Source organism: Gorilla gorilla, chromosome 21 (genome assembly GCF_029281585.2).
Source record: "Gorilla gorilla gorilla isolate KB3781 chromosome 21, NHGRI_mGorGor1-v2.1_pri, whole genome shotgun sequence".
Lineage (NCBI taxonomy): Eukaryota > Metazoa > Chordata > Mammalia > Primates > Hominidae > Gorilla > Gorilla gorilla.
The window spans coordinates 56,652,675-56,668,046 of record NC_073245.2 but is presented as its reverse complement, the minus strand read 5'-3'; the positions used below and the strand labels follow the sequence as shown (position 1 = coordinate 56,668,046).

Genomic DNA, 15,372 nt, shown 5'->3' with positions numbered 1-15,372 from the left:
CAGTCACCTCTTATTTACGGCAAATGATGCTGGTTTCCTATGCATGTCAGTGACCTGAAGTTTAAAGGGAATCATGATGAACTGATTTAATGAAAAATAAGTAATGGAAGTTACAGCGGTCCTTGGGCATGGAGAGGTCAAGGTGGCCTGTGCACGAAGGTTGGAAAATGCCAGCCCTCATCTTGCCCCCATGCACAGAGTTCCCGCTGCCTCCTCCCACTTGCTGCTCAGTCCTCAGCCTCGAGCGCACTTCTGTCTTGCCTCATTATTGCCTCTGAATCGTCCTTCAAAGCATACACCACTCCCTTTCCCAGAGTGCAGTCACCTCTCCCTCCCTACCACCTCACCAGCTGTCATGTTCACCCCTTTGGCTCTTGTCGTCAACTGCTTCTAATTTTCCCCTGTCTGTATGAAAACTGAAAGCTCTGGGAGGGAGGCGCCTCATGCTATTGCTTCTCCATAATCCCAGGGTGCCCGGCACAGGGCTCTGCCCATCAACATTTGTCATGAGATGAGCTTTCCACCATTCACACTACTTCTGTGCCCACCACGCAGTGACGGAGTCACCAGTGTCTTCCTCGAGGCCTCATGTTGGCCCCTGGAGTCAGACAATGAGCATCAGATCAGCGGCCACACCAGCTATGGAGTGGTGACCAGCTGTGTGTGGACCTTGGGCAAGTCCCTTCCTCTCTCCTCCTGAGCCTGTTTCCTCTTTGTTGTTGTTGTTGTGGCAGGGTCTCACGCTTTTGCCCACGCTGGAGTGCAGTGGCATGATCTCGGCTCACTGGAACCTCTGTCTCCCGGGTTCAAGTGATTCTGCTGCCTCAGCCTCCCGAGTAGTCGGGACTACTGGCACATGCCACCACGCCCGGCTATTTTTTTTTTTTTTGTATTTTTAATGGAGATGAGGTTTCACCATGTTGGCCAGGCTGGTCTCAAACTCTTGACCTCAGGTGATCCACCTGCTTCAGCCTCCCAAAGTGCTGAGATTACAGGCATGATCCACCATGACCGGCCTTGTTTCCTCATTTGTGAAACAGAACCACAAGAATGACAACCTCAGAGGTCGTTGTGGGAATTAAATTATGTCCAGCCATGTTTGGCAAAGAGGAAGAGCCCAGTAAATGTCCTTGGCATCATGATTTGGTGTCTAACTCCACCATTGTCAAATAGCTGCCTGGGATCCTGTGATTCAGGCCTCTGAGATCACATCCTGGAATTTACATATGATACGTGGATTTGAGAAGTGTAGATCAAAGGTTATCTGGGTTCCACAAATGAGGAAGTAGGACGATTTCACCAATTTGGGAGATGACAGGCCATTCACACTGCATGAAACTTTCTTTGGATCTTCAAGCAGCCTGTCACCCAGGGTCCCTTCTACTTCTGGTCCCCACTCTGAGCAATGATGGAATGATGGAATAAGAAGCTTCTAGTAGCATGGCTTGGGGAAACAACTTTTCAGAGGCGCTAAAAGGAAGTCAGCCTGGGCAACATAGCAAGACCTCATCTTTACTAAAAATAAAAGAAAAAATTAGCCAGGTGTGCTGGCACACTGTACCCCATCTACTCAAAAGGCTGAGGCGGGAGGATTGCTTGAACTCTGGAGGCAGAGGTTGCAGAGAGCTATGATGGCACCACTACACTCCAGCCTGGGTGAGAGAGTGAGACCCTGACTCAAAAAAAAAAAAAAAAAAAAAAATGAGGAGCCTTAGAAATTCCAGTTTTTTTCCATTGTTTTGTAGCAGAGAAAGAGGTTTAATTGTAGGGCCACCAAACAAAGATGTGAGAGGAAACCTCAAATCTGTCTCCCCGAGAAGCTTGAGAATTAAGAATTCCTTTTTTTTTTTTTTTGAGATGGAGTCTCGCTCTGTCACCCAGGCTGGAGTGCAGTGGCACGATCTCGGCTCACTGCAGCCTCCGCCTCCTGGGTTCAAGCAACTCTCCTGGCTCAGCCTCCCGAGTAGCTGGGATTACAGGTGTGCACCACCGTGCCCGGCTGATTTTTGTATTTTTTAGTAGAGATGGGGTTTCACCATGTTGGCCAGGCTAGTCTTGAACTCCTAATCTCAGGTGATCCGCCCACCTTGGCCTCCCAAAGTGGTGGGATTACAGGGGTGAACCACTGTGCTCAGCCAAGAATTCCCATTTCTTAATCAGGCTACCTGGGTGGTGGAAGCATGGGCTCAGGTCTCGGCTGGGGTCTCTAGCTGTGTGACATTGGACAAGTTTCTTCACCTTTCTGAACCTCAGTTTCATCATCTCTAAAATGGGAATTTTACTGTCTGCCATCTGAGCTGATGCTGTTTAGCAACTGAAGTAGAAACCAGACCTAAAGCTCTGGCTGCCTGTGCTGAGATTTGAGATTAACCAGGGCAAAGGGCTGATGAGGTGGAGGATCCAAGGGTAGAGGAATTTATGGCAGCCAAGGGTTTATGGTTTTGATATGGGTTTATTAAGCACAATTTAGGACTGAAATAGTCTCCTCTGGCCCCCACCCCCCCATGTCCCCGATGGCGGCAGCATGAACAAGGCCTCCGTTGCAACGTTATCGAAAACATTTCCTGGTGCTGACTAGTGGAGGGAAGGCACAGGGGAAGGCGGGAGCGGCCCTAGGGATCAGGTAGACAGCGAATGGGTGCTCTGAAGGCTGGAGAGTTTAATGGTTAACCTCTCGCCAGAAAGGGGCGCATGAAGAGTTCACTTGTACTCCTCATGTAACGGGAGCTCTCTCAGTTACTGTGATCTCATTCCATTGAATCCTGACATCTGCCCTGGAGGGAGATATCATTCCCACTTTACAGATGAGGCTCGGAGTGGTGGAGTGACCTGCCCAAGGTTACACTGATCAGCAAAACGTGTGCTTCCCAGACCAGAACTTTTGTCCCCTCCCTTAAGGAAGAGGTGAAAGGATCACCCTGCTCTACCCTCATCCCCAAGGAGGATGTCCCCATATATAGGCATCCCATGGTCCAGCCATTGCCGAATGCTGTGGTGTGCTGGTGAATGTTAACAACGGGCTCTCCAGGAACAAAAGCCCTGATTTGTAGAGTTTGCTAGTCCTTGTGGTGTAAACACTCCAGCAATAACGAATTTCAAGCTATCAGTGTGGCACTGGCAAACATGGAGTTGGGAAGAGAAGCTAACAGTCAGTTCTCACAAGCCAGCTCCAGCACAACCCCGAGTGAATGGAACGCTGTGGTCTGTGGTGACCGAGACACAAGGCCACCCTCCTATAATAGTTTAGCCTTGGAGAGAACCCCGGTGGCTACAGATCTGGCTGGAGATTCTCAAGTGCATCTCTTGCTTTTATTCTTTTTACTTATTATTTATGTTTTGAGACAGGGTCTTGTTCTTTCATCCAGGCTGTAGTGCAGTGTTGCATTCATAGCTCACTGCATCCTCGAACTCCTGGGCTGAAGCAATCTTCCCACCTCAGCCTTCAGAGTAGCTGGTACTATAGGCACACACCACTATACCTGGCTAATTTTTAAATTTTTTGTAGAGATGGGGTCTCCTTATATTGCTCTGGCTGGTTTTGAACTCCTGAGCTCAAGTGATCCTCCCGCCTCAGCCTCCCAAAGTGCTGGGATTACAGAGGTGAGCCACTGTGCACAGCCCTGTTCTAGAAAAAAAAAACAAAAAACAAAACAAAACAAAAAAACCACTTGCTTTTATGAAATGTTCCCACAGCTACTCATCTTCCATTGCTGGCAGATTGAGGTGACCCAGCAAAAGGCTCTGTCTTGAACCTTGGTGGAGGATGACAGACCCTTGGACCCTCTTGCCATTCTTCCAGATCTTGCCATTGCACTCTCCCCTCATCACTCCCCTCTTCAAGAAGGGGGATCAACTTTCACTCTCTCGATATACTAAGTACTTGGAATCAAGAGACCAGGGTTAGATGTCCACCTCTGCCTTCCAAGAGAAGTCACTTCCCCCAAGCCTCAGTCTCCTCATCTGGAAAGTGGGAGTAATCATGTGTAACTGCTTACCTCTTGATGTGAAGACTGACAAATTATAATGGATACAAAAACATTCTGCACATCACAAAGAACTATAAAACTATTCTCATTCTTCCTTTAAAAAAATTTTTTTAACCCCCAAGTAGAACCAGAAGATTCAGTCTTATTTCTGATACCTGAAAGAAAAGATACTTATCCAAGGACTTAGAAAACATATGCGCCATTTATTTTGTTTTATAAACTTTTGTTAAAACACAGAAGAGTAAGAAATATTTTTTGTTTCTTTGCCCCATCAGGCGGCAGTGATGGGGGCTCAGGGGTCAGCGCAGGACCTAATGACATTCACACCCACAGAAAGATGTGGGTCGTTCTGATGGGACCCAGCCTGCTTTGATAATTGCTTGATGTAAATTTCACAATTCATCTTAATCAGGGCAGATCACAGAAAAATTTGGCAAAAGTAATTGGCTTGGTAATGACAAGAAATAGAAGAGCGTTCATTTCTGACCCTCTCCTCTCCTCTGTCCACTCTCAGGAGAGCCATGCGGATTTTTAGAAGCTCCTGAGACCTGCCTGAAGATCAGGGTGTCTTGGTGGGGAAATTGTGCCCACGCTTGTCCCCCCAGCAATCCTCTGTTTGTCCATCAGATTTTATGTTTTAGGACCACAACTCAAGTAGCCAAAAAAAAAAAAAAAAGAGAGAGCGAGAGATTTTCTAATATCATGTCAGCTTAGAGTCAAAAAAGTAAACTTTCTTTTGTGTTTCTCACATTACAATAAAGTTATTAAGGTGGAATGGGTTTCTCCTCCAGAAAGGGGTAGATTCCCAGCAGAGAAGTGACCCCCTGCTCCAACAGATTGTTCCCATGAAGAGCCACTGTTGCCCACGGCACTCCATGGGACATTCTTATCTCAACCTTTCTCCCAAGACAGAGGTCTGAGCAACGCTGGAGGGAGGAGGTGGAGGAACACAGCAGGAATGACCACAATGCCCAGAAATGGTTCCAGCCTCCCTGCCTTACCGCAGACCAGGCTGAGCCGTCTGGCAGGGATTTCAGGGGCACTTGAGTGAGGTGGTGGGGGAAGGCTTGGGAGCTCTGAGCAGGGCGCAGTTTCCGCTGGGATTGGGGGCTTGGCTGGGACTGCTGTAGGGATGTGGTGATTCCTCCCTGACACATTGCCCCAATACTTCTCCACGCCTCTTTCTCATAAAAAACAATCACTAATGGTGGGATTTCTGGGCACTGGGGCACTGCCTCCAACCACTCAGAGGGGTCAGTGTTGAGCAGGGGGCAGGAGTCGGTCCAACAGTTTCCCTCCTACCTAATCACACCTCCAGCCCCGTAACACATCCCTTTTGTTCACACTGGTCAGTGGCATTTTCCAGAATGTCCTCGAAGCCACCAAGATTCCACATGGATGACATGCTGGTCGCTCCATCCTGGGGTCTAATGCTTCCAGAATGCACCTGGAATGACGGTCTCCGGAGCAGCCCTCAAACCCAGGCCTGCTTAGTCCTCCCCTGCCCCCACACTGTGCACACTGTCCCACCCCCGTGCCAACAGGCCAGATGAGCCTGACTTCCAGGAAACAGACCCCTGCCACCCCTCCCCTAGACTTGGGGAGTGAAGAGAGAAAAGCTGTCAAGAGTCATGAATTCTCCTTAATATTTATCAGCAAACAGGATGCTCGACCCTAAGTGAATTTTAGTGCAGCCTCAGGCCAATCTTGGTCCTGGGAGTGGGCAGAGTTCCCAGAAGAACGAGTCTGGTTTCTGAGGCTGTAGAAGGGAGCCGGAAGCCCCTCAACTTGATCACGGTGAGAACACAGGGAGCCTTTGGAGAAGCTATTCAGCCACTGCAGTTAAGAGCTCCTGTTCTGATCCAGGGAGACCTGAGTTCAAGTCCTGACTCAGCCACTTCCTAGTTGTGTGAGTTTCAGAAAAAAAATCACTTCACCTCTTAGAACGCAATTTCAGCTTCTGTAACAATCTCTAGGTTAGGAGGGAGTGGGGCGGTTGAGGGCGGGGAGGGAGGAGGAGAATAAAAAACAAAAACAATCTCTAGGTTAATAGGGAGGAAGGGAGGATTAAATGAGATGATGCATGTCAGATGCCTTAAGACAGTGCCTGGGAGTAAGGAAGAGCTTGAGACAGGCCCTGGGAGATTATTCCTCCTGGATGTCACTCTGATGTGAGGGTTTACCCATCTTGTCCTCTCCAACCCCAAGCCTCATTACTCTCACCCGCATTATATCATCCACCCCACCTGACCTCCCATTTTCCAGCCTCCCATCCTCTGCAGAACTGCTGTGTTCATTTTCTGGAAGCCCAGCTCCCTGCATACTCCTTGAAGCTGATCAGGACCTCAGCCTGGTGTTCCAGACCCTATGCTCTCCAGCAGGCCCTCTCTCTCTTCATCATCCCTCTCCCACACCATTCTTCCTCAATTCTTGCTAGATTCTTACTACCACAAGGCCTTGGCTCAGGCTGTTCTTTGGAATGTCCCATCTCACCTGCTCTACCAGCCAGAATTCTACCCTTTCTCAAAGGCCTGGTGGATAGTCTGCCTCTTTCTGATGCTTTTCCTCTCCACTCCAAGTTCCTGTTGCAGTCGCCAACCTGGGTTTGTTTTCTTGGGTTGAAGGCCTTCAGGGATCCTCACCCAAGTACCCACCCAAGTCCCTGAAGAAGGAGGATGCGGTTGGTTTGGAGGAGAAAGGCATCTTCCCTCACCACAGCCTTCTACACCCTGCCTGGTGCCTGGTCCCAGTCAGTGCTTACAACATGTTCCCAGAATGACTGGGGGAATCGTTTCCAAGGCCTCCTTGGCCTCTGGAGAGGTGGTGTTGGAGAAGACGGGATGGCTGAGCAAGGTGACAGCAGAGGGAGGCAGCAGAGGTGAGGGCAGCAGCAGAAGGAGGAGCAAGGTGCCCCACGTGCCACAATTGGACCCAGCCTCACAGGGCTGTGTCTGGACGCAGGGCTCTGTCTGGACACCATGACCGGGGCTAGGAGAGGAGAAGCACCAGGCTAGGGAAGAAGGGAGCTGGGTTTAAGTAAGGCCTCAAGTCATCTCCAGACGGCTGTCCTTTGGGGTGAAGTCGGGGGTTGGACATGGATGAAGGTGAAGGTGAAGGCAGTGGCTTCAACATGAGAAAAGTTGTCCAAGGCAGTAGAGGTCTCCCCAAGTCAGAGTCTCGTTATCCAGAGCAGGGCGTCAAGGGTGGCAGTGGGATGTGGCCCTTAGGCCATGTTCTCGGGCCCTTCATCCTTCCCATTCCTGCTCTGGGACTCGTCCTGGCATCACGTCTTCCTTTGCCGTGACCACGTGATCACCAGGTGCTCTCTTAGGGGGCTGGGGGGAGCCAGTGGAGCCCCCAAGCCCCAGCGGCTTGCTAGATAACTTCCTGCTTGGTGATGGTCGGCTGGGGGATGGCAGAGAGGGGCTTGACGATTGTGGTGACAGCTCCCGGCAGGAGCTTATAGGGCTCAGACCCTGAGCCACCTGGCGGTGAGGGCTGTGGGGTCTCAGGGGTGGCTGGAAGGACAAACAGACAGATAGGGGCTGCTCAAAATTCCAGCCTTTGTGGGAGTAAATGAAGAGCCCCGGGAAAGTTCTCCCCTCCCACCCTGCCCCACCTTGACTTAATTTCTTCCTCTATAAAATGAGAGAATTAATTAAACCAGATAATCCCTAAGGTCTTTTATTGCTCAACCTTCTGTGAGTCCCAGATCATAAAGCCTAAGTTTTATGAGGTCTGGAAGGTCCTACCACCCATCTCCTCCATCATTTATTTGATATGCAGACTTGGACTGCTTCTCCCAAACCAAGGCCCAGGCCTGGCTGTCCCCAGCAGCAATGGGATGGGTGACAGGGATATTCTTTCCTGGGAGAAGGAGCAGCAGTTGATGAAACCCTGGGCCAGCTGGCTCAGAAAATACCATTTCTTGGGTATTTAGGAGATGAGTAATAGAAACTAATTGGCCTCACTCTCATGGCAGGTTTGGAGAGCAAATTTGACCCAATTGGCTATCTTTGTTCAATGGAAAACTTTCCCTGAGAACAATGTCAGTAAAATATCATCTTATCTCAGTGGATCACTTCATCCCATTGATAATCTTATCCTTTGAAGAGCTTTGCCCAATGACAAGTTTATACTTTGGAGGTTTCAGAGGATGGTCTAGCCCAGCAGACATCCTGACCCAATGGGTAGTCTCATCTAATTGTCTAATGGATAGCCTTACCCAACTGAGCAGCCTTACTTCAATGACCACTTTTACCTAATGGACAATGTCACCTAATGGAATTCTCACCCAAGAACATCTTCACCCAATGGGTTACCTCATCCAGTGGATTGCCTCATCCCAACAATGGCTTCATTCAGTAAAGGCTGTCAGTCACCTTACTGAATAAACAGCCTCAACAAATGGACAGTCTTGCCCTTTATTCCCTACCCTGGAACCCAGAAAACTGTTGCATCCTGGTTCTACCTTCTAGACTCCACCTTCTCCTGCCTCCTCTCTTAAGCCCCATCCTCACCCTTTGCAAGGTAAAACCCCAGAGTTTGCCCACCTGCCTGTCCCCTGGGTCGGGGCCACTCACACATCTGTCCGTTGCTGAGGTGAGTGGGCATTGTGTTGGCAACGATGACGTTGGTTCCCATGTGTTCCTGCATCAGGTGAGGGTGCAGGGGGTGGTGGGCATGGGGTGCATCGCTGGAGGACCCTGCAGGTAGAGAAGGTCGATCAGGATGGAGAGTCTGGGATGCAGACCTCAGGCCTTGGGACGCCATCTTCCTCAGGCGTGGCCAATCAACCAGCCCATCCAATATTGGCAGTGCCTGTTGGGTACCTATTCCTGGGTTAGTAAACTAGGGTGTACCATTCCCATCTATAGACTTCATGAGAGTGTTAAGAGGACCCCAAAAAACCAAGAGAACAAAAGTGAGTTGAAAGGAACATGGTGCATATAAGGAAGCTCTGAGATCACGTAAATGTTCTAATGAGTAGTGTATTGGTCACATAGTAACATAATGGATGTAATCAATGGCTCTCAAAGCTCCTTGGAGTGCAAGTCCTTCAACCATTTGGTCCCGCCTCACCTTTCAGCCTCATCCCCCACATCTCTGCTGCAGCCAACTGACCTACTTATAGCATCTATGTGTCCCCTGTGTTTTCCTGTCTCTATGCTTCTGCTCACGTTGTTGCTTCTGTCAGAGACGTTTTTTCCACCCCAAACCCGTTCCATGTCCATAAGCCCAAATCCCAGCTCATATATTTCCTCTCTTTAGAAGCCTCTCCTGATTCTCCTTCCTTGGATTTCTCATAGTAATTTGTCTGTAACACAACTTTTAGGAACAACCACTTCTTCTGTCTATGAGCATTACAATTTCAGAGGCATTTTTCTTCTTTCTTTGAGGGCCTAGCAGATTGTCTGGAACACAGTAACCACTTCAAACATATGTCAGGGAGTAAAAATACCACATGGGATATGGTTTAATAATAGCCTATGGTGAGTAATATGACGATGATGGAATTTCAACGCTTGCAAGAGATCTCTACAGTACATCTGTTTCAGTGATAAATAACAATTGTTGATAATTAACAATTATCATGTGCCAGGTACTGTTGTATAGCACTTTCCATGTTTCACATAATTTAATCCTCACAGCAATCCTATAGGATGGATACTATTATTAGCCCACTCTACAGATGAGACAACTGAGCCCAGAGAGCTCTTACTTAATTATTTGGCAACAGACTACAGGCTCCTGATCCTGATCTCAATGACACCCGATTCATAATAACCCCATGTTCACAGGGTCAAAGTGAGAATGAAATGAGCTATCACATAACCGCGATTCCCAACTGGGGATGATTTTGGCCCATCAGGAGACATTTGACAATATCCGAAGACATTTTTGGTTGTCACCACTGGAGAAGTGCTACTGGCACCTTATGGGTACAGGACAGAGATGCAGCTGAACAATGTACAGGACAGCCCCGCACAACAAAGAATTGTCCAGTTCCAAGTATCAATAATACCAATGTTGAGAAACCTCACCCTCGCCTTGTCATCTTCAGTCACTGAAACACCTCCAAAATCTCGAATTCAACATCCCCACTTTGACTTCACCTCATGTCCTTCCAGCTCCCGTAATCTAATACCATCGCTGCAAAAATTCTTCAGCCCTACTGAGACTGTCAATTCACTGACACTCTCTTTTCACTATCACCCCATCCTTTTGTTGCTGTTGTTGAGACAGAGCCTTGTTCTGTCACCCACGCTGGAGTGCAATGTCATGATCTCAGCTCACTTCAACCTCCGTCTCCCGGGTTCAAGTGATTGTCCTGCCTCAGCCTCCCGAGTAGCTGGGATTACAGGCGCATGCCACCATGTCTGGCTAATTTTTTTTTGTATTTTTAGTAGACATGGTGTTTTGCTGTGTTGCCAGGTTGGTCTTGAACTCCTAGCCTCAAGTGATCCACCTGCCTCGGCCTCCCAAAGTGCTAGGATTACAGGTGTGAGCCACCGTGCCCGGCCTCTATCTTTATTTCTCTTTGAGTGCAGCCCAGACTCCATGACCTATCATTCTAATCACTCCCTTGCAGTCATCCTAACTCCTTCATACTCCCCTTCATAGTCAAACCATTTCAAAGGGTTATCTACTCTATCTCCACCTTCCCACTCACTCTCTTTGGAGCACTCTCCAATCTGGTTTCCACTCTCCCAGCTCTCTGACACTGCTTTCAACACAATTGCCAAGAGCCTCCAGCTGTCAATCCAATGGACCCTTTCCTCTCTCTTCCCCTCTTCTCTTCACCTCTCCTTTCCTCCCCGCTTCTTTCTGTCTCTCTGTAGAGTTTAACACCATTAAACACTCTGTCCTTCAAACACGCTCTTCTCTTAGATTCTGGAATTGCCCTGGTTTTCTCCTACCCCTCTGGCCAGTCTTCTTCCCTTCCCTCCATGGCTCCATCTTCCCCCTGATTCCACAGAGCTGCCTTTAATCTTGTGCTTGAGCAACAGACTCATACATTCAACTGCCTCCTTGATAACTTGGATTTGTAATAGTCATCTCATGCTTAATGAAAGTCCACAATGAGGCTGGGCATGGTGGCTCACACCTGTAATCCCAGCACTTTGAGAGGCCAAGTCGGAAGGATTGCTTAAGGCTAGGAGTTCAAGACCAGCCTGGGCAACATAGTGAGACCTTGTCTCTATAAAAAATAAGAATGAAAAATTAGCTGGGTGTGGTGGCACGCACCTGTAGTCCCAGCTACTCGAAAGGCTGGGGTAGGAGGATCTCTTGAGCCTGGAAGGTTGAGGCTACAGTGAACTATGATTGCGCCACTGCACTCCAGCCTGGGTGGCAGAGAGAGATCTCGTCTCAAAAAAAAAAAAAAAAGGAAAAAAGAAAAGAGGGTCCACAATGGATCTCTGAGGTCACCCCTCACTACCACCCCCAGACCCAGTGTCTTGTTGTTTATTCTGTCCTCCTCATCTCAGTAAATTACTCCATCGTCATTTCTGCTACTCAAAGCAAAAATGTAGACTTTGTCCTTGACTCTTCCTCTTTCTCTCACTCCCTATGTCTAATCAATCAGCAAATCCTGTGGGTGTGGTCTCTTCCTCCAAATAGATGATCAGGTTTATCTTCACTGCTCCATTGCCATGGTCCAAGCCTCCATCATCCATCACATGATTGGAGACAGTGACATTCTCAGGAATCTGCAATTCACTCTCTACCCAACAGAGTGGTTTGTTTGAAGCATTAGTCTGGGATGGGTGTGGCGGCTCACACCTGTCATTCCAGCACTTTGGGAGACTGAGGTGGGTGATCACTTGAGGTCAGGAGTTTGAGACCATCTTGGCCAATAGGGTGAAACCCTGTCTTTACTAAAAATATAAAAAAATGAGCAGGGCGTGGTGGCGGGCACCTGTAATCCCAGCTACTCAGGAGGCTGTGGCAGGAGAATTGCTTGAACTCGGGAGGTGGAGGTTGCAGTCAGCCAAGATTGTGCCACTGCACTCCAGCCTGGATGATTGAGGGAGACTTTGTCTCAAAGAATAAAAATAATTAGTCTGGTTTTCACTCTCCTTACAATAGTTGCAATGAGAATAAAATCCAAATTTCTGAAAAGGCTGACAAAGCCATATGTTTATGATTTGGTTTCTGCCCAATCTCCATCTTCACCTCCTACACGTCCTCCATCTCACAACCTTGCCCTTCTTTCTCAAACACAACACTCTCTCCTATCCGGGGCCCTTGAAGTAGTTCCTTCTTCTTGGAATATTCCTCTCTTGTTTTTTAAGCCTTCCATTTCCTTTCAGCCATCAGGGTCTTAGCACAAGAGTCACCACTTCAGAGAGGTCTCCTGTGGCCTCCCCTATCTAAAGAGGGTTCCTTTTCAGTTAAACTCTATCATATTACCTGTTTATTTCAAAATCATAAAATGTGAGCCTTTATATACACATGCACGCACATACGGGCATATACACAGATATCCACGCATCCATACATACTCACACACACACAGCCTCCCCGAGGGCAAAGATCTTGTTCTTTGCTGAATTGCCAGCACTTAGAACAGTGACTAGCACGTGCTAGGCTCTCGGTGCCTGAACAAATAGACCATTGCCTTGTTCCCATTTTTCTGGTGAGGAAACTGAGGCACAGACAGGTTAAGCAACTTGCCCAAAGCCGCACAGTGGGGAAGCCAAGGAGCTGAGGGGTGAGCTCACTGTGTGAGGCCTGTCTCCTGGAGAGTCCCCGCTCCAACCCCGCCCCTCCTGGGCTTGGCACGGACCTCCCAGCAGCATCTCCTGCAACAGGTTGTCAATCTTGGCCATGCCGAAGAGCTTGATGAACTGGATCTGCTCGATCATCTGCCAGGTGATGCTCTGCAAGGTGGGCAGCAGCAGCAGCAGCTCTCCAAAGCGGCCGCGCGAGTCATACTGGCGGTCGTTGATGTAGTCCTCCAAGCTCACCTGCACCTGGGAACGCAGCCGCTTGATCTTCCCTGGATCGCTCAGCCCCTTGGCATCTACAATGGAAGAGGGTGGGCAAGGGAGGGCAGCAGGGTCCAGCTGGAGCATCTGGGGAGTCAAGACCCAGATGTCCCCTGACTTGTGTCACACAAGGAGTCTTCAGCAGTGTGGGCACAAGGATTCAGGGACCTCAACAACCAGGGTACGCCAGCATGAATTATGATTTCCTAGACACAGGCAGAAAAAGATTTCTGCCACATTTCCTAAGGCACTAAACCAGAAGAGAGGGGAATAGGAGATGGAGGGCGGGACTTGAGGAATGCATCCAATAAGCACCTAGCAACCGCCTCATCTTACACATGGGGAAACCCAGACACAGTGCAAAGATAGGACTTGTCCTGGGTCGCACAGCCAGTTGTTGGCAGAGCCACAATGGGAACTTGGGGTTTTGGGCCACAGTTGAGGTCCCCTCATCCAGACCTCAGCACTTGCTGCTTCTACTGTGTTAGAATAGGCTTCCCTTCCCTGGTTCCTGCTTCCTATCACCTTAGGGACTCAGGTTAGGTTTCACCTCCTCCAGGAAGTCTGCCTTCTACCCTCCTATATCTGTATCCTGTGTCCCTCCTGTTTCCAAATCTCTGTGGCCCCTCCATCACTGCTGACGACACAGGATGTAATTGCTGTGCCATCCAACTGTGAGTTCGGCAGGGGCACGCGTATGTCTTATTTGCCATTTTTATTTTATTTTATTTTATTTTATTTTATTTTATTTATTTTATTTTATTTTATTTTAAGACAGTCTCCCTCTGACCCCCAGCCTGGAGTGCAGTGGCGTGATCTCGGCTTACCGCAACCTCTGCCTCCTGGGTTCAAGCGATTCTCCTGCCTCAGCCTCCCGAGTAGCTGGGATTACAGGCACACACCACCACACCCAGCTAATTTTTGTATTTTAGTAGAGACGGGGTTTCACCATGCTGGTCAGGCTCGTCTGAAACTTCTGACCTCAAGTAATCTGCCTGCCTCAGCCTCCCAAAATGTTGGGATTACAGGCGTGAGCCACTGCACCCAGCCTTTGCCTTTTCAAACCCACCACCTAGCACTGTGCATAGTCAATATTTATTGAATAGGGCCAGGCATGGTGGCTCATGCCTGTAAGCCCAGCACTGTCAGAGGCCGAGGCGGGGGGATCACTTGAGGTCAGGAGTTTGAGACCAGCCTGGCCAATATGGTGAAACCCCATCTCTACTGATAATACAAAAATTCACCTGGCGTGGTGACACATGCCTGTAATCCCAGCTACTCAGGAGGTGAGGCGGGAAAATCGCCTGAAACTGGGAGGCGGAGGTCGCAGTGAGCCGAGATGGTGCCACTGCACTCCAGCCTGGGTGACAGACTATATATATATATATTTAAAAATATATATATTTATATATAAATATATATTTAAAAATATATATATTTATATATAAATATATATTTAAAAATATATATATTTATATATAAATATATATTTAAAAATATATATATTTATATATAAATATATATTTAAAAATATATATATTTATATATAAATATATATTTAAAAATATATATATTTATATATAAATATATATTTAAAAATATATATATTTATATATAAATATATATTTTAAAAATATATTTATATATAAATATATATTTAAATATATATATATTTATATATAAATATATATTTATTGATAACTATATGTATATTTTTTGTTAGATGGCTGGATGAATGAATGAAAAAAAATCAGTGAATAAATTCTAGATCCTTAGCCTAGAAAGGAACTTAAGCGGTCATACAATATTTAATCTCAACCTTCATGGAGGTAATGCATTTATTTCCTCTTTCATGGACAAAGGAAGTGGCAGAAAGAACATTCACTGACATTTCTAGTGGGCTGTCTCCACTGAATCATACTTGTTCATTAGTTCATTCAGGCCACACATGTTTATTGAGCACCTCCTGCATGCCAGGCCTTGAACTAGGTCCCCCGCCCCTTCAAATTGCTGGAGGCTGCTGCCTCTGACTCAGCATCAGTGATCCTGCCCATTTTGCAGAACAATTCTGCCAGTCCAGCCTCGTGCTGAGCACTACAGAGGATACAGGCTGGGCCAGGCTGTGGAGGGAACTAGAACTAGAAATCTCACCCTCTGGGAAGTGTGGGATAGCAGGTGGTAGGTAAGAATGTGGGCTTGAGAGAGAGAGAAATTGGGATTGACAGGTGATCTGAAGTTCAAATCCAAGCTCTGCCATTTTCCGGTTGTGTGACCTTGGGCAAGTTAATCATGCCTCAGTTTCCTTATCTGTAAAATGGAGACAATAATTCCTACTTCACAGGTACCATGTTGGTAAGTAAGACAATCCACATAAAGCATTTAAAAACAGCTCT

At 47.7% G+C, this 15,372-nt stretch overlaps 1 protein-coding gene across 6 annotated transcripts in view; it reads right to left on the bottom strand.

The window, feature by feature from the left end:
- Positions 1–4,169: 4,169 nt before the first annotated feature.
- HNF4A (hepatocyte nuclear factor 4 alpha) overlaps positions 4,170–15,372 on the bottom strand; it is a 76,954-nt gene continuing 65,751 nt past the window's right edge. For 4 of the 6 annotated variants that reach the window (XM_055373026.2, XM_004062196.5, XM_019017415.4 and 1 more), the window contains 3 exons: positions 12,778–13,014; positions 8,540–8,692; positions 4,170–7,504 (listed from right to left, as the gene is read on the bottom strand). In XM_055373026.2, coding sequence (XP_055229001.2) covers positions 7,362–7,504; positions 8,540–8,692; positions 12,778–13,014 — 533 coding nt within the window. In that variant the 3' untranslated portion in view covers positions 4,170–7,361. The remainder of the gene's footprint in view (positions 7,505–8,539; positions 8,693–12,777; positions 13,015–15,372) is intronic. The other 2 variants (XM_031004889.3, XM_019017413.4) reach the window with 1 other exon arrangement.